Consider the following 27,946-nt stretch of genomic DNA (forward strand, 5'->3'; position numbering starts at 1 on the left):
AACGCCACACGGTTTTTACTGCTGTGGAAAATATCTGTATTGGGAATCAGATTATATTTGTTGTCATAGAAAAACACTACCAATTTGTTCTGACTTGTTAGTTATGTTACCATACAAGTTACAACTTAATCTGTCTGTGCCATCAACAGTGTAGCTACTATTTACCTCAGCATGTTGCTTGTGTTTAGGAGTGCTACACATAGAAACAGAATTACAGCTGTAGGATCTTAATTTGATCACCCTGTTGCAGAACAATTTTCCAGCCATTTCAGACTTGATTTTCCCTTACGAAAAATGTATCAACCCCTACAAAAATGTCCATTAATTATAATCCACATAATATTTAACATTTCCTGTTGCTACAGGATTATTGTCCAGCTGTAGCAAACTGGCTCAAATTAATATCCTACATCTGTACATAATTTGAATAGAATGACAGTCAAATAGAATGACATTAGTCAAATAGAATGACATTAGTCAAAGAGAATGACATTAGTCAAATAGAATGACATGAGTCCACAGGACAGGATTCTATTCCATTCTATCAGTAGGAATGACAGGAAGTTGAGTTAAATGATAGCATGCCGGATTAGGATTGAAATTAACTACTTGCTACAAATCTAATATGTGTCACTCAAACAGGGACAAGTCTGGACTAATTTATGACCATAGAGATGAGGCTTTCTTCTCTGGCAGACTCATCGATATCAGCATGTGACACATTTATATTCAATGGAATATGAGTTCACATTTTGTTTTACACTCGTGTTGACATTTAATTAAAAAACAACGGGCCAAGAGGCCAACTCCATTCTCAGGCTACTGTTTAATGTGTTTGATTGGCTATCGTAAAGACAAGCCATGATTTCATTGATGATAATGGCCAGAAAAGTAGTTTCAGAATTGGTTTGTGCTTAATGTCTTCTGTCGTAAAAACTGTGGTTCAAAGCCAATGGGAAAACAAATCAAGATGCACCATTTATACAACCAAGTAGACAGTGCTATTCTATTGCTATTCTATCTATTGAAACAGTAAAATAAAAGGGTCCCTTTCCAAGACCAGTGTCCATACCATATCACATATAATTTCCATGTGATCAGATTGTATTTCCTCAATGCTCAGGGACCAACACTACAGTAATAGTCAAGGCCATGGTAGAAGCACAAAATAAATACACCATTCAACAGCTATCTCTACTGGACACCTATGGGTAAGATAAAGTCTTCATGTCTTGTTTTAAATGAGCTTTAGATTAAACCAGCCTACAGCCGCTAGACTCCTGTGAGCTTTTCTATCCAACGGCAATATGTAATATTCAACGTTCAAGGCAGAACAGCTAACAGCAAACAGCCCTCAAGCTGTGCAATAGTGAGGGGTGAGCAGTGTTCAACTGCAGTGTTGCATAAATATTGATGAGATTCCAAGCTACAAACCTGTGATATAAACATCAGAATATGGCCAGTGACAGCCATTAGAGAGTGGTCACACTGAATCAAACAGAATAACCTGTCTTTGATGCCAGTTGTCAGCATTATCACTGCCATTAGTGGACACATACAAGCAATTATTTCCTCAATAGACTCCGACTCTGTCACTCTGGCCTTACATTCATTTTTTTGCAGCGCCTTTCATGTGTGCTATGGAGATGAGAAGGTTTTGCAGCCAGTGACCCTGGCAACGCTACACTCTTAGAAAAAAGGGTTATTCGGCTGTCCCCATAGGATAACCCTTTTTGTTTCCAGGTAGAACCCCTTTAGTTCCAGGTAGAACTCTTTTGGACGCTTTCCCGTGGTTCATTTTCATGCCAGCCAGGTAGGCTATACTCCTGTTGTAAAGAGAAGAAATGTGCTTAATATTAGGAAAGTTGTGAAATAAATATAGTAGGCCTAGCATATAGAAGGCTGATGGGATCCTCCTCTTTTTAATGAGGCCATCAAAACTCTGTTTTCTCACGAAATTGCATAGCCTATATAAATGTTGCGCAACATGAGCTCATTGGCTCTCATGATGTGTTTGATTAGATTTTCGATTACATTTGCATTGATGTCAGAGTGATTAGAGGGACAATAGAGTGCTGAGTACCAGGCAGTTAGCAAGTTTGGTAGGGTACTAATGACCATCAGCACCATCAGAGCTTGGAGAAGCCTAGTTACCGTGACTAAACGGTCACGTGGAATTTGACTGCGGTCATGACTCGTAACTGCCGGTGTGGCGGTAATACGGTCACCGTAACAGCCCTAGTAGGGCCTTGTCATTCTTTTAGCACTGTTGTACAAACTGAACAGGAACATGTTGCCATGAAAGTCACTAGCAGAATTCATTGCTTACCATTATGGCAGAAAGAATGCGTTCACATGACATACTTGAATTTCAGACAACGGGAGGATCAATGTAGATGGGTATTTATGCAGGAGGGTGACAGCAAGCCTGTAAACATGCTAATTTGCTTAGTTAACGATGAGATGAAGAGAAAACATTCTCATTCAGAGCACTGATGGGGAACAGACTACACAAAGACGTGACAAAGGAAATTGTGGCAGAATAATTGATTTCAAAATGGAAACCCCAAACTATCCATCAAAAGAGGATGTAGGTAGAAATCTCATTATGGTGTAGCATTAGGAAAATAAGCTCTTTCTGCTTTGGGAGATAGCTAGTTTTTATTTTACCTCAAGACAATCTTTAGTTTCTTGTATCTGTCAATATTGTGGGTAGATCAGATTGTATACAAAGAAGTTCAGGCATTACCCTTATACAAAAATACCATGTAAATGAGTCAGATAATAGGATTCTTTACCTTTAGTATCACGCTGTCATTAATATGGAGCCCTTGTGGCGGGATCTCACAATTATATGTGTTACACACAAATTGCTGAAAGCCTTGTGAAATATGAAATCATAAAAAAAACACTGAAGCATATAATGTAATTACTTCCCCGAGTTTTTACAGAATGTCAATCAGCGTCATATCTCTGCATCATTTAATGGGATATTGAAATATCCTATTCCAGCATGAGGTACTAGAGGCTGCTCTCCTAATTAGTATGAATGACGAGCGTTAAGATGACTAATGCTGCTGAGGACAGGTTTTAATTGAGAATAATATAATGAAGTATCCTGCAGATTTGCCAGAGTTCTCTAGATGACTTTTCATTGGTCTACTTGGGGGTTATGAGAGGGGTAGCTAGTGTTATTTTGGTCCTGTATACAGTCCTAACTGTATAATAACATAGTATTAACAGTAACAGTGGTTACTGTGTAAAATGTTACTTCTAGACAATATATTTAGTCTTTGTTTTAAAGGGCAGGGGAAATCAATTTGTAAAGGTTGCAATTACAATCTTCTTAATGTACTGTATGTGTGACTCGAATAGGGGATGGCTTACTTTGAGTGATTAAACTGTCTCTGTATATAAATACAATACTGGCATGCCACTTAGGAGGGAACTCAAGTCATGCATATTAATTAGGGTGCTAGTATGCACTGTATTTTGGGGTGGGGTGGGGCTGAGTGGAATGGAGTTTCAGCACCTTAGTGTAGAACATCATTCAATGAAAATTGAATAGGTTTCTGGTAGACATTCTGGAGACAGATTCATCTCCCATTTCACGTTCATGTTTGAGCATTTCAACAAAAGTCAATGAAAATAGCTAATACAGTGTGGGACTGTTTCAGTAACAAAAATTCCCTAGAAACTGTGTTTTGAGGCGTTAATGGTATTACAAACGTTCAAATGCAAATGTAGGTGCCGCAGATATGATTCAGCATTGAAGGAAATGTTACACAAACGTGCCCTGTAAAATTACCGCATAGGCCTATCACAGTAGAGGAAGGGGATGGTTCAGTTTGGCTTTAATCTTGAATCTTCTCATCATTACCGAGTAGTGTAATAGAGGCAATGGTCCCCATGGCATGAAACGCAACCACAGCACAGCACATCTAAATCTATCTATCTCCTGCAGGATGAACGATGCTGGATGCTAGATATACTCAGGCTAAATGGCACCCTATTCCCTATATTGTGTGCTATGTTTGACCAGAGCCCTATATCCCCTATATAGTGCACTATGTTTGACCAGGGCCCATATGGCTCTGGTCAAAAGTAGTGCACTATATAGAGGATGCGGTGCCATATGGGATGTAGTGTACCAGTCAGAACCAAGTCCTCCGGTTGCATTTAAAACAGACAATCAGCTCAGGAGACATTCAGGTTGGACTGGAAATATACCAGCCGTATGATAGACAACGAGCTCATGTCAGACTGCATCACGACCAATCAGGTTTTTAAAAAACACACATTCCTTTTTTTTAGAACACTGTAGCTACATTTACAAAGGCAGAGCAAATCTGATATTTTGCCCAATTATGGGCAAAGGATATGATCTGATTGATCAAAAGACCAATTAGTGGCAAAATATCCAAATTGGGCTCTCTGTGTTGGTGTCAGAGAGAGAGTACCTCATCCACAGCAGTGAAGATACCATAGAATGGAACACCCATACGGTTGAGATATTAGGCCTGTATTTTGAAAAGACAACTACCAAAGTCATAATTGTCCTGGAAAAAGAAGAATATGTTTTACTGTAAATCATGGCACAGTATCTTCTTCTGTGGTGGAGGTATTCAAAAGGAGGCAGGGATTAGAAAGATGCTTAATGACTGTCCACAGCACAAGAGGCTGTCTCTTTCTCTCTGTGGGGTTTGGGTCTGCATTATCCACTTCATGTTTACTCCTCAGTGGCTAGCTGCAGGCCACTATTTATCTCCTAGGAGTGTGTGTCAGGGAGGTGTGTATGTGAGTGTGAACTGAGTGAGTGATCACCAACAGTGCACTGTAATGGAAAACTGTAATTTATACAGTAATTTGGGGTATTATCAACAGTAAAATACAGTGAAACGTTTAACTGCAGCATTCTGTAAAGAATTGCTGTATTTCAAATGGTACTGTAATTCAATCCCACAGAATACAGTACCATACTGTATTATTGGAGCGTCAAAAAAGTTTTGACCACTAGTGGGTACATGGTATTGTTGTTTCTGGGTCATTAACATATTTTGAGTCTGTCACGTTCGTTCAAGGACGGGTCAGACCAAGGCGCAGCGTGAAATGCGTACATGTTTATTCAACTGATAAACACACGACAAAACAATAAACAAACGAAACGTGAAGTCCTAAGGCTAACAAACAATACAAGCCTCCAACACGGAACAAGATCCCACAACCCATGAATGCCAATAGGCTGCCTAAGTATGCTCCCCAATCAGAGACAACGAGCGACAGCTGCCTCTGATTGGGAAACACACCCGGCCAAACATAGAACTACAAACCTAGATCACAAACATAGAAAATACAACATAGAATATTCCCACCCTGACTCAACATATAAGAGTCCCCTGAGTCAGGGCGTGACAGAGGCATGCCTTGTAAGAGGCTATATTTGCTGCACCTGTAAGTGAGAGTGCTGTACCAATTGAAGTGATATGTGGTAGTAGTGCCCCATCAATTTAAATTGTATAGGTCACAGCTTGGAGTGGCAGAAAGTCTTCAACCTTTAATGGTTGAGCATTTTGCCATGTCCTTGGTTTGTTTTGCACTGTATTTGCTACCAAGTGGAAGCTTTTGTTCAGGCCTCTAGAAGCGCAAGTGATGTAAAACACCAAATATCCATTGATATGCTGCAATGTTAATTAATTACGATTACAGTATAATAAAGTCACTTCTAAAATATTACTAGACACTACTTGTTTTGATACTACTGAGATTACAGTAGGTGTCCTACAATATAAAATACACTAACTTACTTATCACTAGCTGCCTGTAAATTACAGTCAAATTCACGGCAACCCCTTTACAGTGTGGACAGCCACCTTATGCATGTCTTACAGAAGCACTGCTAGCTAATGGGCAGCCATTCTCCTCTACCATGACAGACTCTCCTGAACATTTAGTGTTCTCTTTCTGTAAGTTAACTCATTGTCCTGGTGTGGCACTTCTTAGCCAAGCATGTCCATTCTATGTTACACATCATGTACATTAAGATCCTATAATTCCACTGAATGTACACTGAGTATAAAAAGCATTAAGAACACCTGCTCTTTCCATGACCTAGACTGACCAGGTGAATCCAGGTGAAAGCTATGATCCTTTATTGATCTCACTTGTTAAATCATTTACATTTACATTTACGTCATTTAGCAGACGCTCTTATCCAGAGCGACTTACAAATTGGTGCATTCACCTTATAGCCAGTAGTACAACCACTTTACAATGTGTTTTTTTTTTTTTTAAAGGGGGGGGGGGGGGTAGAAGGATTACTTTATCCTATCCCAGGTATTCCTTAAAGAGGTGGGGTTTCAAATGTCTCCGGAAGGTGGTGAGTGACTCCGCTGTCCTGGCGTCGTGAGGGAGCTTGTTCCACCATTGGGGTGCCAGAGCAGCGAACAGTTTTGACTGGGCTGAGCGGGAACTATGCTTCCGCAGAGGAAGGGGAGCCAGCAGGCCAGAGGTGGATGAACGCAATGCCCTCATTTGGGTGTAGGGACTGATCAGAGCCTGAAGGTACGGAGGTGCCGTTCCCCTCACAGCTCCATAGCCAAGCACCATGGTCTTGTAACAGATGCGAGCTTCAACTGGAAGCCAGTGGAGTGTGCGGAGGAGCGGGGTGACGTAATCCACTTCAATCAGTGTAGATGAAGGGGATGAGACAGATTAAATCAAATGTAAACATGGATTGTGTATGGGTGCCATTCAGAGGGTGACAAAATATTTAAGTGCCTTTTAACGGGGTATGGTAGTAGGTGCCAGGTGCACCAGTTTATTAAAAAAACTGCAACGCTGCTGGGTTTTTCATGCTCAACAGTTTCCCATGTGTATCAGGAATGGTCCACCACCCAAAGGACATCCAGCCAACTTGACACAACTGTGGGAAGCATTGGAGTCAACATGGGCCAGCATCCCTGTGGAACACCGTTGACACCTTGTGGAGTCCATATTATGAGGAAATCAGTCAATTGAAATAAATTAATTAGGCCCTAATCTATGGATTTCTCATGACTGGGAATACAGATATGCATCTATTGGTCAAAGATACCTTACAAAAAATGGGCCTCACACTGGGCCTCAGGATCTTGTCACGGTACTTCTGTGCATTCAAATTTCCAGCTATAAAATGCAATTGTGTTCGTTGTCCGTATCTTATGCCTGCCCATACCATAACCCCACCGCCACCATGGGGCACTCTGTTCACAACATTGACATCAGCAAACCGCTCGCCCACATGACGCCATACATGTGGTTTGCGGTTGTGAGACTGGTTGGACATACTGCCAAATTCTCTATAACGACGTTGGAGTTGGCTTATGGTAGAGAAATTAATATTCAATTATCTGATAACAGCTCTGGTGGACATTCCTGCAGTCAGCATGCCAATTGCACGCTCCCTCAAAACTTGAGACATCTGTGGCATTGTGTTGTGTGACAAGGTGCACCTGTGTAATGATCATGCTGTTTAATCAGCTTCTTGATATGCCACACCTGTCAGGTGGATGGATTAGCTTGGCAAAGGAGAAATGCTCACTAAGAGGGATGTAAACACATTTGTGCACGTTTTAGAGAAATAAGCTTTTTGTGCATATGAAAACATTCTGGGATTTTTTATTTCAGCTCATGAAACATGGGACCAACACTTTACATGTTGCGTTTCTATTTTTGTTCAGTATACAAAGAGAAAACAAATGGATGAACGCTATGGTGCACATGCACAAAACAACCATTGGCTGGACAGATAGAGGGTTAATTAACCAATGGCCTGACAGAATAAACATAAAGAACAGGAAGCTTCCAGGCTTCCCATGTCAAGGTGAGGTTGTAGCCTTCGGAATAGTGTTACAGTAGGTTGTGGATTTAGTAGAATAGTATGGAGATAATACATTTGTAGATTGTTCTTGTGTACATGGTGCCCTTGAGTAAGGATAAAAGCTTCCGCAATGAAATAGACATTTTGTTTTGCTGTACATGTACAGTATTTTGTTATATGTGTTGATAAAATCATCTTAGCAGATGTAACTTGATAATAAATGCTCTGCACATCACATTTGGTCGTCAGGTGTTAGGGTTGCATATCTTATGTCCAACGCATGTCAGTAATTCACATAGATTCTCCACTTTCCTCTAATAAATTGACATTCTAACACACGAATGCTGATGCAGCTGTATCCATCATGCATAATACGTTCTCTATGGGTGAATGAGATGGTAATCATAACAGCTCTGGGTATGACATGTACCTGAGCTTGAATTTAAATCTGTTTTTAATAAGAGATGGGAAATAATGTGCATTTGATGTCACTAATGTAACACAGGATGAAAAACAAGCACGAGAGTTCAGTTACAAATATCCAACAGTAGTTATTTGTTCAGGTTGCCGCACAATGGAATCCCATACTTAATATGAGGGGGAGCATAAATAAAGATTATTAGGTTAATTAATTATTTTGCATTTATTACTCTTTTGTAACTCCTCATAATTACTCTGCGCAGATTTAATTGAATTTGAACACGAGCCAGCGGAAGATAATTTGTTTTCAGGTTACCAAATGGTTCCAATGTTGCCTGGGAGACCTGAGAGATGGAGAAAATGACACATGTGTTGCATCCCAATTGGCACCCTATTCCCATCCCTGGTCAAAAGTAGTGCACTATAAAGGGAATAGGGTGCCATTTGGGACACACCCATGATAGCAAGGCATAATTCATCAGGCTGGGACACTGACACCCAACCAACAATACGGAAATTAATTCAGCTCCGCAGCTGCATGGGCGAACAACATTAAACACAGAAATCAGTAACAACACCAACCCAAAGACCTGCTGGAGCCAGAGCACAGCCGCGCCGTGCTTTATTCAAAACCAAAACACATCCAATAACCATGAGCTAGTGAATTAGAAATGCAGTGTGGCGGGCGGTGGCACTCTTATCTGATAAATGATGTGGGAGATTGTGTGGGTTTTTATTTGTGTGTGCATGTGTATGTGTGTGTATCTGTGTATGTTTGCATGTATAATAATTTTTTACACATGTTTGCAATTTAATCATCCAGGAACATGACTTACAAACATCCACCTTGGGTCAACGTACCCATAATTGCAAAGTATATTTTCTTGGCGAAGTTACATGGATTTCTAACATTTTGTTAACCATCTCAAAGCAAGCATTGGAGCGTTGGACCGCACTCAAAACAAGGATTATCTTCAAGCATTAGCATAAAGTGATGTACAGTATTTCTTTGATTCAGTCTTCAATAACACATGCTAAACACCTCCCACGTTCAGAATATCTTATACAACAAAAACATACACCAAACCGTCACCCACATGGGACCACAAAGGAACCTTAGATCTGAGATGTTCAATAACGCAAGCTCTCCATTTCTGTAACATGTATGGCAGCACTCCATGTTTAGGTATATGTTTAGGTATGTGTTAACATACAAGAAGAAAAAGAAGAAGAATCATTTGTCCTTACATGTTTATGTGTGTGTGAGTGAGGGACAGAAAGGTAATAGAAAGCCCTTTGTTAGGGGTCTCTTTGTGGTTGTTAATAAGTGATGCCCTTCATTTTCATTTCTCCACTGGTCAGTATGTATGCAGCAGGCCTACTATCCTGAAGAGATAGATGTGCAGGCAGGTGGTTGAAGTAAGCTAATAGGCCCTGTCTCTACATGGGGCCATATATGTTTGACTCGGCCTAACAAGAAATCATTATATACATAAGAGGGTGAGCATACATAAAGTAAATCTCCTCCAATCCCTGTAATGGGAGATTCTGACTGTTAGTTCAATCTTTTCAGAGGAGAAAAAAACAGTAGGTCTACACATCACTGAGACATCCTGATTATTGTAAATAGACTGTTTGTATTCATTCTACTGTCCCATGTGGTCATATTAGGGAGGGGGCCAACAAGCTGCTTCAGGCTATAGCGGTCCCTAAGATTGGATTGGCTTTCAAAACTCATGTTTGTTTGTTTGTTTTTAAGAGATTTTCATTAAGAAAAATGTGTGATTTAGTAACACACATAGAAACACTTCGAGCAATTATGGTAATAAGGTTTATGACCATTTTATTACCTGTTTATTACAAACATAAACAAATTGTTTGTATCCCACTCAATTTGCAATTCAAGCAACTGCTGTAAAAACATGTGTATATTGCTGATTAAGTATTTTGATAAGAAAAATCTGTCAATCAAAGTATCCCCAGAAATTAAAAGCTGTGTAAATTTTAACTATCCAGTGTTTTCATTGAGGCAGATGCTGGCTAAATGGGAGTGGCGTGCTGTGTTCGGGGAGTAGCCCGGGTTGTTCACACGTTGTTCATCAACAGAGCCAAAGGCTGAACCAAGCATCTATCTAGTGTTGTACAGCAAATCTACTAATTATAAATTGTTGTTTGACCGCACAAATCTATCCGTTTTTGTCCCGAAACCCCACTCAAGTGACTGGTGGAACACTATAGCAGAATACCAGGAAATGCAATATCCTCATTACTTTGTGCGTTGAAACTACCTTCGCCAACTACTGTACATAACTTTTGAAAGAAACGCTTTTTACGTGGATAGTCACTCTCCTGCGAGCCGGACTTCTTATTATACACCTATTACAACATTAGAACTTTTCAATTTTGTTTCGCAAGCTGAACAGGGAAAGGACGATTGTGCAGTCTGTCCCTGCCGGTCGCGTGGCTTCTTTGTGTACAGCAACTGCTTCTAAATGCATGGGCAAACACCACGGCTTGGCGCAGATACCATAAGCCTTGAGGACGAGCTTGGACATAGCTCAACCGTTATTTAGGTTTCAAAACTATGAACAGCTTCTTCAACGAGTAGAAGAGGAATAACAAAACTTCGTGCTCTACCCCTTACCCCTTATCCCCCTTTCTATTTATTTTACTTACGGTCCCGATAAAGCTTGCCCGTCTCGCCGCCTTTCTCTCACTGTGCGCGTGGATTGTAAAAAGGTAGAAACAAATTGAGCTCTGTTCACAGTACAGCTGCGCTGTTGCCTGATACATCATGGATGTAAGGTTTTATCCGATTGCCGGAGGAAATCCTATTCCAGGAGACCCACCAAACCTGGATTTTTCCCACTGTTTGGGCTACTACAACTATAATAAGGTGAGCAATTGTGTTCTACATTTTTTGCGTACTTCTATCTTGTTTCTGCACACTGTATTCAAACACCATTCCTCCGGAGTCCGGACAGACTGATAAACTGACAGACTAACACAAAAAGACAAGAGGTCGTTTTACCAGTGCATTACACACTTGTATCAATTAGGCAAGTTACCATCTTCCTTTGGTGCTGGAGTTCTGCATGCCATAATGTTTACGCGTTGAAATGCTTTCTCGTATAGCACATCTCTCTGTTGGACGAAGTTTTGGTATCCTATCTCTTGCAGAGTAATCTATTCATGCCAGGTGGCAGTGACACTCTGCTACTTTACAATGAGTGATCAACTTGAATACATGTGTGACAGAGCCTTTAAAAAGTGACTTGATCCATAATAATTTAATCATTTAATGGGCAGTGTTTATAATTCCACCTGGAACTTGTAGTCTACATCATCAATCAACATGCAGTTCATATGTTTTAGATTAAACGAAGACACATGATGAAGTGATGCCAATACCAATAGAGCTGGTCATATTTCAGGGCAATTCATGAATTGTGAAAGGCATTAATTATCCTTGAAGTGAGTGGGTTGTCTGATTCAACTGCTGTTGTTTCAGATCATGATCCCTTCTTTTGCTCACAGAGAATATGTCTCTGTTTACTGATGTGTTGCAGTGTTTTGAAAAAATGTCATACTGTACCTAGTAGGGTTATCCTAATTGAGATAGCCTTACACAAATATTCCCTATACCCAGACAGACAGGTGGTTTGGTACACAACCAGCAGCAGATATTTGGTATTTTTGTGTCACAAACACAAAGGAGTATTTGTTTTGAAAAGGATAATGGCTGTATTTGACAACATCTTCAGGATGTGAAAGTATGGTAAGTTGCCAAAAGAGAGAGACAGTCTGTATCAAATTGCTCTCCAGACTTTTTCCCAGAACATCCTCTAAAACTGTTCTGAGAACCAGTAGAAAACGTACTATAATCCTGTCTGAGAACAATCTGAGACCAGAGCAGTGTTTGCGTCTGCTTGGCCAAATAGCCCTGGCTTGTTAAAGCTCCCAAGTGCAACCACATTTGTTTGACTGTGTCTTGTGTCTGCTTGAAAACTCCCTGGGCCAAAATTTGAGAAAGGAAATAGACTTTATGTCAGGAATAGGCCAAAATGCAATTGTAGTCTGAGAGGGAGAAGACATGAAGCACTCCCCCTGCAACATGTCTCATGACAAACCACATATCACATGCCAATTCAGAAGCCTCTGCATGCTGAGTGAAAGAGAGATTTGCATGTGTTTGCATAATGCAAGACGCATCATCCCCAAACTGATTTGACCAAACTCATTGAGAGGAAACATTAGTCATCCAGACGATGTGTGATGTTTTCAAGTTGTAGAGACTCAAATTAACTGGGTTGATAACAGAGTTTTACATTTATTATAGTTTTCAAGTCAAGTTCCCACTCCGATAAGTTGTAACAGTGCCTTGGTCAATGTCAGTGGGTACTCAATGTGCTGTATAAACAGTAACACCCTCTCAAAATGTTGTCTGAGGAAATCATTCAGTTTGAATGACAACGGGGCCCAGAGGCACTTTCAGACATCACAGATTCTTTTAAATCTACAGAAACATCCAAACGAGTGGCACAAACTTAATTAGGTACTACAGTCATCATGATTCATGACTAATGAATCCAAGCATGATTTGGCAATGAGATGAGGGGAATATGTTAATATCATGTACTTTACAAAGGAAAATGAGCTGCTAGTAATCTAGTAGAATTGAACCTCGGACCCTTGATGAAAAATGTCATTAAGAGCTGATTTAAAGCACACTTCATCTAGGCTACATATTATTCTCTACCTTTTTAATATTTAATGGTGTGGATTGTGTTCAGGTGTATGACAGGGCTGTCTCAGCAGGGTGCCTTTGGTAAAAGCACTTTGATTTAAGCTGGGACACAAGGCAACTATGTTTAAGGGTATATACCCACAGGGACTCTTTTTAGCCACTGATTGGTTGGTAGTTGGTACTTCAGAAATTGTGTGCAGTCTTACATTGCATTCGATTTATCTGGGATAATGACTTGGGGTTTTTACTGGCTTTTTGGTTTATACTGAGCACATGTGGTCGTAGTCAGTGAAATTTACAAGAAGCCCGGCTTCACTTCTGAAACCTTATGAATACATGCCTAGATTATTTTTGGTCATCAGGGTGTATTTTCTCTCCTTTTCTGTCACAAAAGTCTTTTATATGTCCCTCCTTGGTTTAAACCGTGGGACAGTTTGTGTTCTCCATAACTGGGCAAGTTCTTCAGATCGGACACTACTAAAGGCTATGAGCTTCATTGGTATTTTCTCAACTGTACTGGTTAACATTTAGCATGTCTCAAAGTCAGGTTTGATTTGACCGTTTGATTGACTGAAATGCCTTTGTTCATGAGCATGGGTCCCCCCTGTTACTGGCACATTTATAGTCCTGTGCTATACTCCCCTGAAGTTTAATAATGTTTTAGATTTAATATACATTTAATTAGCTGCACTGCTAGAGGTAATTAGTTGGTCGTTACCAGATGTAACTGAGGAATGGGTTGCACCTGCAGAAGTGCCACTACTACAGAGTTGTAGTTTGTGAAGCTATTACTAATACTGCCAGTAAGTGATTACACATTGTGGATGGCTATGTTCAGATGAAGACTATTTGAGTTGATTAGGTGGTGCATCCAAAGAGTCTGCAATATGCATTAACATTGTGTTAACTGTGATTGACTGAATGTCGCCGCTGTCCGTTGCCATACTTTTCTGTTGTTTTAAAAGGTGTCATTACGGAAGAGTGAATGATTGTCTTCCAAGAATCCTTTCAATGACAACCGCTGTAAACAGGAAGTGTGTGTCACTGAGTAGGATTGATAGTAACAGCTGATTGGCTCTGATGACAAATGGCCTCTGAGACTGTACCAAATGGATATGTTTCCTCTTATCGAAGGAAGCACTTATCAATGGATTATATTTCAACTTTGAGTTGTATCAACCACTCGTCTGTCATACGTAAGAGACTACACACACTGTAAGAGCAACGAATGGGAAGTTATTCACAGCATAACACATGAGGATGGAAGGATGCAGCTGCAGTCGTCATACTCTAGGACTTTATTGAGCCTTTAAATGAGTCATGTAGGTGAAACAAAAGCCTGATTGAGGATGGGTTGGATCCTATTGTCCCTTGCATATGTATAGGAAACAAAGCAGAAAGGACATAAATAGACTCAGAGATGCTAAATTACAGTCCCTTCACACCAGAAAACCCTTGGGGCAATATCTCCCCATTGTCCCCTACAGCCAGATTGGCCTAGCCTCCCGTGGTCTTTGTTGTCCCGTCTGTGGCGTGGTAGTGAAGGGGTTAAGACGCTCTTCAAACACACAGTGGGCCGTGTGCATCTTGTCAGTGTACACAGCTGGTGCCATTTCACCACACACACATTGTAAACATATCCAAACACTACAAGGACTCTAAATCGCTGGTACCCCGAGAAGCTGCTTACTTTGCCGTTTTCTAAAGTTGATGGATGTAACCGAAGTTACATGTTTAAAGGTTTAAATGTTGAGGAAGTGAAAAGCTGATTTTAATTGCAGCTTGTCAGAAGCCTAGTTCAACAGATTTATTAAAGACCCAGTTTTCCATTTGAGATTGGGCTAGTTTATTTTTAGCTCGTTCACTTGAAGTACAGTACTTGGAACCCTGCACTAATGGATACTCTGTCCGCAAGTGAGTTACTCTGCAGATTCAGACAATTTCTCCAATTCATCCGGTTCTATCTACATTAATTAAACTGATGTGTGTATGTGATTAACCATGTAGTGTTTACGTTTTTGTCCTGACTCTGAACTTCTATCAGCTCAAGTAAAGCTTCCTGCATGGAAGACACTAATAGTTGTTGCTATGGAAGCTGTGTTGGGACTGTGAGTCATATACTGTATTTTAGAGGTGGCCTTGTGGTGGAACATTAGTAGATCATACTCTCTGCTTTCTATGGCTGAGCTGTAGATGATCTAAGCTATTACACGCATCAGTCCTTGCAATGTTTACACACACACACACACACACACACACACACACACACACACACACACACACACACACACACACACACACACACACACACACACACACACACACACACACACACACACACGCCTAGGGAGTCCTCCTGTTTGTGGTTGTATCTCGGTGTGCACTTGTGAATTTTACACTGACGTAAATCAACACTTAAGAGGCCTCGTCTTGATGTCCACTGAACCTGTGTGCAACATTGGGACAGATTGACTGTCTATACGAGGTGGATTTGGAGAGAGAGGCTGTGGTTGGTGTTGAATATGTAAATCTCATGCTGACACAGCCCATTACCCTGATCAGCTCTCATGAAGACAATCTTTAATCCAACCACCACCCAATGCTCATAAATCCATTCCATTACATCACCTCTTCACACATCACCATCATCAGCCAGCAGGCTGCATTTAGATAGAGTTCACACAGTATTGCTACGTTTGAATATCCACACTAGCATACTACTTAGAATGAAACAATGGAATGGGCATGCACGGCAAGCGGTACCGATGCACCAAGTCTGGAACCAACAGGACCCTGAACAGCTTCTACCCCCAAGCCATAAGACTGCTAAATAGTTAGTTAAATAGTTAACCAATAGCTACCCAGACTATATGGATTGACCCTTTGTGCACTAACTCTTCTGACTCGTCACATACGCTGCTGCTACTGTTTATTATCTAACCTGTTGCCTAGTCACTTTATAGCTACCTCAATTACCTCGTAAACCTGCACATCGACTCAGTATTGGTACTCCGTGTATATAGCCAAGTTACTCATTGTGTATCTATTTTTCTATTATTTCTCTATTTTCTTTCTCTCTGCATCGTTGGGAAGGGCTCGTAAGCATTTCACTGTTAGTCTACCCCTGTTGTTTATGAAGCATGTGACAAATAACATGTGATTTTGGAATGTCCACACTAGCCTACTACGTAGAATAGATACCCGATACATTGCTTCCTTCTAAGTAGTATGCTAGAATGGACATCGGAGCAGAGAGACTGTCTCAGAAGGTTCTGTTTGCTCTCTGGACAATCCAACAGCCGTGTCACTGTTACAGCTCCACAGCACTCAGATATAATAGAAGGGTAGTAGCTCAGAGCTGAGGTGTCATGCTCGGTGTAGGGTTACAGTCATTTATCATGACACACCTGCAAGTGAATGAGAGAGAGAAAGGCCTCATTTAACCAGTATTGCTTAAACTGTCAAAGTTCTGAATCATTTAACAAAGGTGTGGTACCCTGGAAACTTGAGCTGTAGCATATCCTCTGCCTAAGGGTCCTAGATGGACCTTCTTTAGGCTTTAAAACCACAGCCAAGCGTTTACCTGGCTACCCATCCACATCGCTCTGGCCAACTGATGTTTCTTCTCCACGTTGAGTCTGGATTTGCCTCTCTCCCCAACAATTTCTAGAATGTGAACACATTCTGACCGTTCTGATTGGTCCAAGAAACTGATGGGTTGGGCCAGAGCTGGCCTACATGATGACATCATTAACTTTGGTACTCTGATTGGTTAGACTTGTTAGAGAAGATCCAATCGCTGATTAATTTGTTTTGTACAACGCCCCTCATTTTGAAGTCACACAAACGACAGCTTCAGACTGAATGTATGTAGCGATTGATAGAGCAGAGGAATTAAATTCAGGGTGAGTCGTTAGGCAAGCCTAGCATGTCCCTTTAAATCACACCAGGGTCTACTAACTCACCACGAGATCTACTTTCTTCACCACGATAAACCGCTTCAATCAGTCTTTGTCTCGCTACATCTCTGACAGCATCAACCTCACTGACTTATTAAAGATAGAATCCACATTAGTGGAAACAGCGCCACTGTTCACCCCAGCGCCATTGTTATTGTTTTTGTTTTGTTGACTAAACGGAGGTGAGCAGCGTCCAAATGGAAATGAGCAGTGTGGTAAAATAAATTGCAGTACATCAGTGGAGGCTGCTGAGGGGAGGACGGCTCATAATAATGGCTGGAACGGAGCAAATGGAATGGCATCAAACACATGGAAACCATGTGTTTGATGTATTTGATAGCATTCCACTGATTCCGCTCCAGCCCTTACCACGAGCCCATCCTTCCCAATTAAGGTGCCACCAACCTCCTGTGCAGTACATTACATATGCCGCTGTTCTATTGAAGCGTGCAATGATGTTCAAGGCAAAAAAACTGTGTTTGTGTTCATTGTTTGCTGTAAGTTCTTTGGTGTTATAATATCCCAAACGGATGTGGCAGTTTCACCGTTAAGGATTCCAGCTTTAAAGATAATCATTTATTCTCTATGTGGCACAGAAACTGTTTTTACTCTGAATTAAGCAGTAGGACCAGTCAATCAGTTCTGGCTGGGTGATTCAATAAGTTGTGTCCTATAAATAATTACCCTTGCAGTTAAGACACTTACATTTATTTTTAAAGCACTGTTGCAGTGAGGCAGCCATCACATTTTTCACATATCTTATTTCTAATATCCCGTAATGGGCTGACGGAGGACTATATCAAAACATTTAACTGATCTCCCCTGGATTTAACCTTTAATCCAACACAGATTTAATTAGTAGATAGATTAGAAATGTGACGTTTTTCAAAATCAAATATGCATGACCCCATTCACTCAACATGTGAATATGAGGTCCTGTCAAGAGAATGGGACTTAAAAGGTAGATTGTTAGAATCTTTGCCTGTGCTACTGTTCAGAAAGGCAGTGTTTTCCTTCTCGTCAAGGTATTGCTGACTGTTATTATGACATTAATTTGCAGGGCAGTGCATTGTCGTGACTGTGAGTGTGAAATGTCACCTCATTAGTGAGCTATGTGCTGTAGGGACTGAGAGAGAGATATTACAAACAAGGCAAAGGAGATTTATGTGCATCCAAAATGCCACCCTATTTCCTATGCACTAATTTTGACCAGGACCCTGGTAAAAATAAGTGCACTATATAGGGAATAGGGTGCCATTTCAGACACAATCAAACTGTGGTGATTAGTCCAGCTATCCTTTGTTCAGCTGCCCACAGCGCGACCACGACCATGCAACATTCCCATAATGCTCAGTGTGTGTCACCACCAGGTCGTCCTTTAGGGAGAGGACAATGGCAGCAGGTGTGCAAATATCCATCAGACCTGCTGAACAAAGAGCACAGAAAATGGAGTAATACAACATCTATTTGAATGTTAAAATGGGAGACTGAAATGAACCACAGTAACAACTTACTGTTTTTCGATAGGTGATTTAATGTAACTTGGACCTATGCCTTGTTTACTGTAATACAGTAGTAAATAAATAATCAGTTTTACATTTAGAACCAATTGACTTTAACGGCTTCGTTTCCAAACTGTTTTCTTTGATTTTTCCCCCTGGATTTTCCCAACCAGTGCAGAGGTCCCCAAGCCAACAGCTGAAGTCAGTGTTATGGAAATAGGGGAGCCATGTTGGCCTCAGAAGGTCATAGTCATTGATCGTAGATCGCCCCTCCCCCAACGTTATATATGTGGTAACGTTAAAATCTCACTCTGCTAATCCAATTTTACTGCAGCATTAATACTGTAGCATTTAAAGTAATCTTCACCTAATAAATACACTTTAATAGTCTCCTCAAAAGCTAATACAAATTGGAAAAGCGCCATCACACTCTGCCAGATTTTAATTGGATATTTTATAGAAGTGCATTAGAATGATAAGAATATTCTATTGCAGAAAAGTCCTTTGTTTTTCCTGGAAATGTAATTTGCCATAATTTATGTTGGAATGAAATGGTAGCAGAGATCTACAGTACACTGGCACTGTGTTGACATGGCCTTGTCTCTCTCTCTCTCTGCTCTGTGTAGGCCTAGCTCTGAGAGTTTTCAAAGAGCTGTTCTTGGGAGAATATGTCTCTATTTCTTGTTGTTTATTTATGTGTTTAAATTGTTGATTGTGTCCATTGTTCTTTAACTGGATAGTAGTGCCTATTGATATATTCATAATGTATCCTCTCTGTCAGAAAGAGTTCATCTCATATATGGATACTTTTTATTCATTTCTTTGTGTACAAGTACACAATTCTAGTTAAAACTCCTGCCTGTAGTACGTAGCTCCAAGGACACAGGTTTCCAAAGCAATCAGTTCACAGTGATGCCTAGAATGTTTTTCTGAATAAAAGTGCTTGACTGTACAACCCAAAACAATTCATCATTATGCCAACATATGAAATAAGACACATGGTGAGTGAGCCCCAATGTCAAAGCAGGGAAGAGAGAGAGAGAGAGAGAGAGAGAGAGAGAGAGAGAGAGAGAGAGAGAGAGAGAGAGAGAGAGAGAGAGAGAGAGAGAGAGAGAGAGAGAGAGAGAGAAGAGAGAGAGAGAGAGAGAGAGAGAGAGAGAGAGAGAGAGAGAGAGAAAGAGAGAGAAAAACATAGATATTTTACTAAAACATCAAACTCTCTCTAACATATTCAATAACCATAAAGTTGTTGTCAGATTGTATCAGCCTATGGGGTGCACCATTACTCTCAATAAAATAACACATCTGGCAACCACACAAATCCCTCTCACATATCCGCTCTGAACCCATCTTTTGATACGTAACATACTTTCCCCCCGAGTAGCATTTCCCTATCTGTTCTCAATGTACCACACATTTACTGTAAATCACTATTTAGTGCAGATTTATATTAGTTCACTTTTATATATTGGAGAACAGATAAAGACATGTAGACGTTTTGTAGAAAGCACTAGCCTATATTCATGTAAGGAAGAGAAAAAACGGAGACATTTTTTTAATCCACCAAGAAACATATGGTTTCTCTCATGATCTGGCTCGGCGCTAATATTTATTTCATACGCATATTAAAACTGGAAAGTGGTCTCTTTGTAGATGGTTTCCAAAAATTGTACAGTGATTGCTTCATTGCTGATGTGATTTTTATTGGCCTCAGAAGTACTGTATCTTAAACAAAAAGTAAGCCTCCCCTTTCCCCTGTCGTAATTCAATGTTGCATTTAGGGATGTTCCAATAAAGGCCCAATAAGGGGACACTTTGCTGTTAGCCTCCATCTGGATCTCTGAAAGCAGTATTGATGTGGAGGGAGAAGACTCTGAAAAATCATCCGCTAGTTGGTTTAGTTCTCTTTTGTCTCTTGGCAACCATTCTTGTGGGGTTTAGAGGTCGCTGGTTGCCGCCTCCGATTGTTTGCAAACTGATGACTTGATGAGAGGGTTCCACAATGTATTTGTCTTATGAAGATTCCCCTGGTACATTTGGGAGCTGATATTTTAGGCCTTTTGTTGGAGCTCATTTCTTCAGCATTGCAGTGGGACTTTATGCACTCCCACTGCACTGTAACCCGGTGAACACTTCCTCACAGGTGGCTATGGTGTGGGATGGCAGTGGTAGGAACCAGGCCAAGGAGAAAGAGGCCTCAGCATTGAGGAGTCCTTTAGTTTCCTCCTGAGACTACATGCTATTGACAAGTCTTTCATACTCCATTCCTTTCTAGAAAAACGATCTCTCCGACAATGGGCAATAACCCTGAACCTTCCTCTCTCCTCTTCGGAAGCGCTTACTCACGTGTGTCTTTCCAGACACCTGCAGATCCTGGAAAAGGAGCTGGTTCTCTTCTTTTTCTCTCTCTTTTTCTCTCTTTCTCTAATGAGGCACAGGTACCTTTTTCCTTCCTACCCGCTGATAAATGAGAAGTAGAAGCAGAATGATTACATTGTATCAGAGACATTACAGACAGTTGATTAAAGCGTTAGTTGGGGAGTTAGCCAAGGTTAACCATCCATAATGAAACGCTGTGAAAATAATGATACGCTGCATGGTTTTATGAAGGCTTGTGGCTGCTCAGCAGAGCTGCGTTGACCTTCAGCAGTTACACAAGCTAATCGTGGTGAACCTTCAGCACCCCTGTAGTTTCCAGCAGACTCCATTAGCTTCTGATATGCATCTTCTAGGAGAGCAGCCTAGACCTTACATAGCTTTGGCTTTGGGATTGTTCTAGTGACATTGAGATTACGGGCTATTCTAAGATAGCTCTGTTAGGTAGTATCATAAGTTGTTCTTCTGAAGTATACCAATACTTCGGGGTTTACCCTTGACACACCACACTTCCTTTTACATAGGTGTGGCTGGCTTGAATGACAACAGTCATTTAAAGGAATCAAGTATTTCTTTGTTGTTTGTTTGTTTTTACTGAAGTCTATTAGCGCTCCATTGATTCTCCTGGAGAGAGCCAGCGATTGGTCACTGTCCAATGTCAGATCCTTTGTGTATGTTGAAAGCAGTTGTCTGGTGTTACAAAGGTCTCGATTTGGGATGTTGTTGCAAACAGCAGCATTTGTGTAAGCTTTGGACAGTAGCTTGGATCATGTTCCTACTGCTTTATCCAGACCATTTGCTACTCAACAGGTCAATTAAGCAATACTTAGCCTATATAGCGATTAACAATTGCTTCAAAAGATAATACATTTTCTCGGCCCAGATGTGTGAAATCACAGAAAAAAAGGCATTGTTTACTGAAGCATGTTCCAAGCGAAGCTTCATGCATGTATACCAACATCTGTGAGTAGTGAGTATTGTAATAAACTGTGGATAAAATGGAATTAAGATGGTCGTTAATGAGGCGATATGCTGAAGTTAGACGGAGTAGCATGATTTACGTCTATCTTTCTGTAATTACCTCAGTGATTTTCCACTGCTTTGGCTCTTATCAGACATAAATATGAAGCACATTCATCTGTTTAATTGTGCTGGCCATTATTACTGCTATTACTGTAAGTTATTACTCATATTGTTCTCTGTTGGACTGGTAGTTTGCTAGTTGCCAAATATGGACTCTAGGGTTGGGCGTTATGCAGAATTTCATACCGATTTTCATACCTTCACACCGTTTCTGTACCGTTTCTGTAACCTCCCCACAAAACATATTTTCTTTTTGTATTTTCTTTTTGACCCACAAAACAATTTAGGCAACAGGGATCTTCATCCAGGAGGGGATTGGATGTCTCTGCTGTAACCAAGAAGCTTGATCATGACATCTAGTCACTTAGCCAGCAAACCAAATGCATAGCTGGAGCCCTGAGCTGGATATAATTTATTTGACACATCTTAGATTTCTTATAGTTATACTTAAGTTATAGTTATAATCAGTGGTGTAGCACGCACCCCTGCAGTCCCCACGAGGCAGGGGTGCCCCCACGTTTCCACTTCACAATAACAGCACTTACAGTTGACCGGGGCAGCTCTAGCAGGGCAGACATTTGATGACATGACTTGTTGGAAAGGTGGCATCCTATGACAGTGCCACGTTGAAAGTCACTGAGCTCTTTAGTAATCCCATTCTACTGCCAATGTTTGTCTATGGAGATTGCATGGCTATGTGCTCGATTTTATACACCTGTCAGCAACAGGTGTGGCTGAAATAGCCGAATCCACTAATTTGACGGGGTGTCCACATACTTTTGTATATATTGGGGGGGTAGGGGGTACCCCTGCCTCATGGGGACTGCAGGGGTGCGTGCTACACCACTGATTATAACTATAAGTTAAGTATAACTATAAGAAATCTAAGATGTGTCAAATACATTATTTGGTTTGCTAGCTAATATATCATTTGTTTTTGTTTAGTATTTTTGAAAATCATACCGTCTGTATTTCGAAATACCCCAGTATATGGTATAAACGGTATATCGCCCAAGCCTAGTGGACTCCCTCAAATAATTAAAGCATCTTTCCAATTATTTACAGATTGGACATGCTCAAAGAGTTTAAGCATATTGACATTGTTTTTACAGTTTATATATTTTTTTGCCTGAGGATAGTGCATTCAGCAGATTGACTAATAATTACTTATACAGCATCAACCATGCAGGATGTGCAATGTTTTCATAACATTAACACATTTTCCACCAGTGTCCACCACATACCAGGCTTATTTATTCAATTCCAGGATCTCTTTCATTTTATGAACTAGCCTAATGTGCAGGGGTTTTCAGATCACGTTATCGGATCAAAACACAAATTCCCTTTATATGTTTTTCTCCAGCATGTCTAACTACAAACAAGCCCTCATATTTTCCGGTTGCAGTTTTATTTTGTTTACTCAAAACAGATGAAGAGGTCCATGACACTCCAGCATGAGAGTGGGCTGTGCTAATATCTCTCCAGGCTAAACGGAGGTCTGATAGAGCCATGATGTTGAGGCTAAATCACAAGTGTGTGCGCTCACATTAGCAGGCTACAGTTGGACAGCCACAAGGTTGAGTACTAATTAGTGTTTTTAAAAGCCAATCAGTTCCGCACGATGGCTGCTTACTGCCGTCCAAAAGTACTATTTTATTTAATCTGGGTATCAAAGTTTATCCAACAATGGAGTGTCATTGCAAATACAGGCAGATTGTTTTTGGTTTAATTGTGAGAAGACAGAGACTGGGAAACGATAGGAGGACAGAGAGAGAGAGCCTTATGTTCAGACAGGCTGTTTTGGTGTATTGTGGGTATTGACATTTTCAGAGAGAATATATTGTTAACAGGAGCTAATTAACAAATAAGTGTAAATGCGCCATCCGCATATTCATCACCAGGCAGGGACGTCTCTCTCACAACACAACAGGCAAGCCTTAAGCAGGAAACAGGAAGGAGTACATAAATCAAAGAGTTTTTCTTTGGCAAGGCGGAACCCCCTGGGAGTTACCTTGGTGCTTAATTAGACTCCAGAAGGATCATGTTTTAAGTGGAGGTGAGCGAGTTCTGAATAACAATGACAAATCATGCCTCAGAGCATTGGGTGTTTAGGGAACATAAAAGCAACATATCCCTTTTCCTAAAAGTGAATGAAATATTATTTGAGAGAAAGGATATTCACTGCACTACATCATAAATGTGCAGTAGGGCTATAGACTGTAGTTAATGTAATGGCTACTATTGCTGTTTCTGGCAGTGTTTCCCAAATCGAGGTTGGACATATTCCTTTCATAATTACCCATATGGGATTACAATGAATATATGGTCTTTATTAGACTTCAGTGTGATGACTTCACATGTTTTAGTAATATAAATTGTTGTCATTTTTTGCATCTCGTCATATTTGACCACATACTTCTATTCACTTAACTCCCCCCACATACAGTACTTATGTGAGAAAACACTCATGATAATATATGATCAGTATCATTTTTCTCTTTTTAATATAAAATCATTTACATTTACGTCATTTAGCAGACGCTCTTATCCAGAGCGACTTACAGTTAGTTTAATACATACAATTTTTCTTTTCTTTTCATTTTTCTTTTTCGTACTGGCCCCCCGTGGGAAATGAACCCACAACCCTGGTGTTGCAAGCGCCATGCTCTACCAACTGAGCTACACGGGGCCTATCATGATGTTTCTCTGTAGAAAGTGATACTAACATAACTGAGAGAATATGCAGCACGGTATGTAAAGCTTGTAAAATAAAGTACATCCAGAGTTTGGTACACAGAATGTCAAACCAACATACTGTAGCTACTGTGTGCTGACATAGAGACTTTTAGAGCCCAGTCAGGCAGCCCTCTGGCTATTGTTGTTCTTGAGCTTTGAATTCCTGGATCTGACAACTCTGCACTGACCAGCCTAACCAGCACTGATGTCTGATGGTCTGTGGGCTAGAGAGAGCCAACAGCAAATTTGAGGGCTAACAAATCATCATATTAAAATGATATGGATTAAGATTTCATCAGATGATGCTAGTGAGAATGAGTCACTGAACTAATATATCACAATTTCCGATGTGCGGCTGCCTGTTTAGAGAGGCCTTTAAAAAAGAGTAGTACATTAAATAGAAAACCTTGTGTAGCCGGGTTATCAGTAGAAATCCTTTTCCAGAGTATAAATCTGCTCAATTACAGACAGACAGAAGAGATATGCTGGAGCAGCCCTCCCATGGCTAATCAGTCACACTGAATATCCACACGCGGCAGATTTGAATAAAGAGATCAGGATTATTATTGCTTCCCAGTGTAATGGTAACCTCGGCTGCATCGTTTTCCAATCCAGGCCTTTATTTGGATTTTGGGGCTAGCATGATAGCAGTAATGCTCCCGATTTAATAAAAACTGTGAAAAACAAGGGGCTAAAACAGTCAATACTGTTGGAGAGCTAATTTGGTCGATCTCTTCATGAATGAAGAGATTAATTCTCTCTGTGTCTATTGAATCTGCCCCTCTCTCTCCAGGTAAATTGGCTGATGACAGGCAGGGTGACAGCATGTATCCCCTCTCTCTCTCTCTCTCTCTAAAAGAAAGTGGTGTTTTCTCTCCACCTGTCCAGCACAACTGTTTAAAAGACAGTCAGTTTGTGACAGCGTGTTGATTCATGCCTCTCTCTGTGTCTTTAAAGAAGGACTTCTGTGAAGGATAGTGAGTAGGATAGTGTAGAGTAGATAAGATGTGGGCTGCTACAGTATGAAGGAGCTGCAGCTGCTCCCAGTAGACTCTATACTTACAGAGATGTGGAGAAACAGTTCAAACGCAAGCCTAATGAAGATGAATGGAGAGGCATGTTGGTACACATACACACACAGTGGGGAAAGTGCTTGGGTTCCTTGTAGAACGTATGGTGGAACCTGGCCTTTACTGAACTGTCTCATTTATTTTGGTGCAGAAACTCACAGCATGGTTCCCATTTGCCCCTAACATACAGGTCAAGGCTCAAATACAGCATATGTCACTGTCTGACCCCTTTCTCAGATTCCTGGCCTGTTAGAAATGGGACAAAACTGCTCTGAGGGAGCTGTGATCAAAGGAGGAAATCAATGGCTTCTTTTGCTATAGACACTTAGCAGACCTTGCTGCCTCAGAGGTGGAGAAGTGTACTAAATCAAATGTGCAGTGTTATTTTTAGGTGTGGAAAGAGGGATGCATCCTATTTTTTTCACCATATATTGGAGTAGTTGTTTAATACAAACTGTACACTACTTCATCTCTGTAGTCAACTTCATTGATACCCAGCATTAAACTGTCCATTAAAGCACCTCTACATTGCAATAAGTAGATCCTCATGTTCTAGAACACACTAACAAATCTAATTGAACCATGATCTTATTGTAATGTATTTCACTTCATCTAGTATACTCAGTTGAAAGGGGTTGGATAGACTAATGACATTACCATGACTCTCCTACTCTCCATTCCAGACCCAGATGCTGGTTTATGGTTGTAATGTACTATATGCGCACATGACTGACTTTAGGAGTTATACCATTGGCTCATACATTAGTCGTAAAGGCAAATGCTTAGCCTGATATTATCCTGAGGGAAATCCACGCTTTTAAGTGTCATGGCTGTATTTGATTGGTCACATGCTTTTTACGTGTCAGCCTCACCAAGGATATTTTTGAGAGAGAGAAAATCACACAGACCCACAAAGAATTTGAAAACAAATCAAACATTGATAAACTCCCATATCTGTTAGGTGAAATAACGCAGTGTGCAATCATGGCAGCAAGATTTGTGGCCCGTTGCCATGAGAAAAGGGCAACCAGTGGAGCACAAACAACATTGTAAATACCACCAATATGTATCTGTTTATTTATCTTCCCCTACTATTCGTACTACAACTATTTGCACATTACTAAAACACTGTACATAGCTGATAATATAACACTTGAAAAGTATTTATCTTTTTGAAACCTTTTTGAGTGCAATATTTACAGTTAAATTCGAAAAAATGTTTATTGATGTTTTGTGTCTTCTCACCTTTGTTTATTGTTTATTTCACTTGCTTTGGCAATGTAAACACGTTTCCCATGCCAATAAAGCCCCTTTGAATTGAATTGAGAGAGAGAGAGAGAGACGTAGAGACAGAGACAGAGAGAGCGAGAGAGATATATTTTCTCCTTCACCTTTTTCAATGCTTTGCTAGCTAAGCTTCTCTTTTTTCCTTCCCTGTAAAAAAGTAATCTTCTAAAACATAGTGGGGTTCCATTAACTCTGTGGACTGTCATTTTCAGGTTCACTTTGATCTCGCTGTTCTTTCTAACATTGAGGAATGGAATAATTGTACATTGTGTCTAAACAGATCTGTAGTGTGGCTTTCTTCTTAAGCTCTCTAAATGTCACTGGCTGCTGTGATGTGAAATAAATAGTGAAGATTAAGTCTTTGTAATTATTCAACAGTAGGTATCATAATCTTACACTTCCTTTGAAAAGTGAAATGTTAAACTAGGACTTCAGGTGTAAATAGAGTGAAAAGCAGGAACAGAGCACTTAGTCTTGATGGCTCCTGTCACATAATGAAAACAATATCTGAAACTCAACATACATTTTTTCTTATTTTATTTAGTTTTTGGAGGCCCTGTTGCCAAGAATTGTCAGTCAAATTGCTGAATGGAGGGTAGTATGCTGGAAAATACATATTTGAAATAGCTAATTGTCTGTAATATGCAGGTATAAACAGCTGTTTTTTATCCACAGTTGTCTTTTGCAGCTGTCCTTTCATTATGGAATACAAACAATTCATAACATGCTAGACAGTGCATTGACATTGACTCTGGTGCCATAATGGGTGTGTATGTGATCTTACACACCAATCCCCAACGATTGTGTAGGAGAAAGATACTGTAACAACTAACAACAACTGGCAAAAAATGGCAGGTATGTGTCGCTCAACAACCCAAAAGAAAACATCCTTATCCATAGCATTTCCA

The 27,946-nt window shown here is 40.4% G+C and overlaps 1 protein-coding gene across 1 annotated transcript in view; it reads left to right on the plus strand.

The window, feature by feature from the left end:
* Positions 1 to 11,072: 11,072 nt before the first annotated feature.
* Positions 11,073 to 27,946, plus strand: part of LOC311128331 (TOX high mobility group box family member 3-like) — a gene marked incomplete at its 5' end in the record, with an annotated part of 51,605 nt that continues 34,731 nt past the window's right edge. Inside the window, one exon of the mRNA XM_084160440.1 lies at positions 11,073 to 11,174. Within this exon, the coding sequence (XP_084016566.1) occupies positions 11,073 to 11,174 (102 nt within the window). The remainder of the gene's footprint in view (positions 11,175 to 27,946) is intronic.

This window comes from Coregonus lavaretus, assembly GCF_964263955.1.
Source record: "Coregonus lavaretus genome assembly, chromosome: 4".
Lineage (NCBI taxonomy): Eukaryota > Metazoa > Chordata > Actinopteri > Salmoniformes > Salmonidae > Coregonus > Coregonus lavaretus.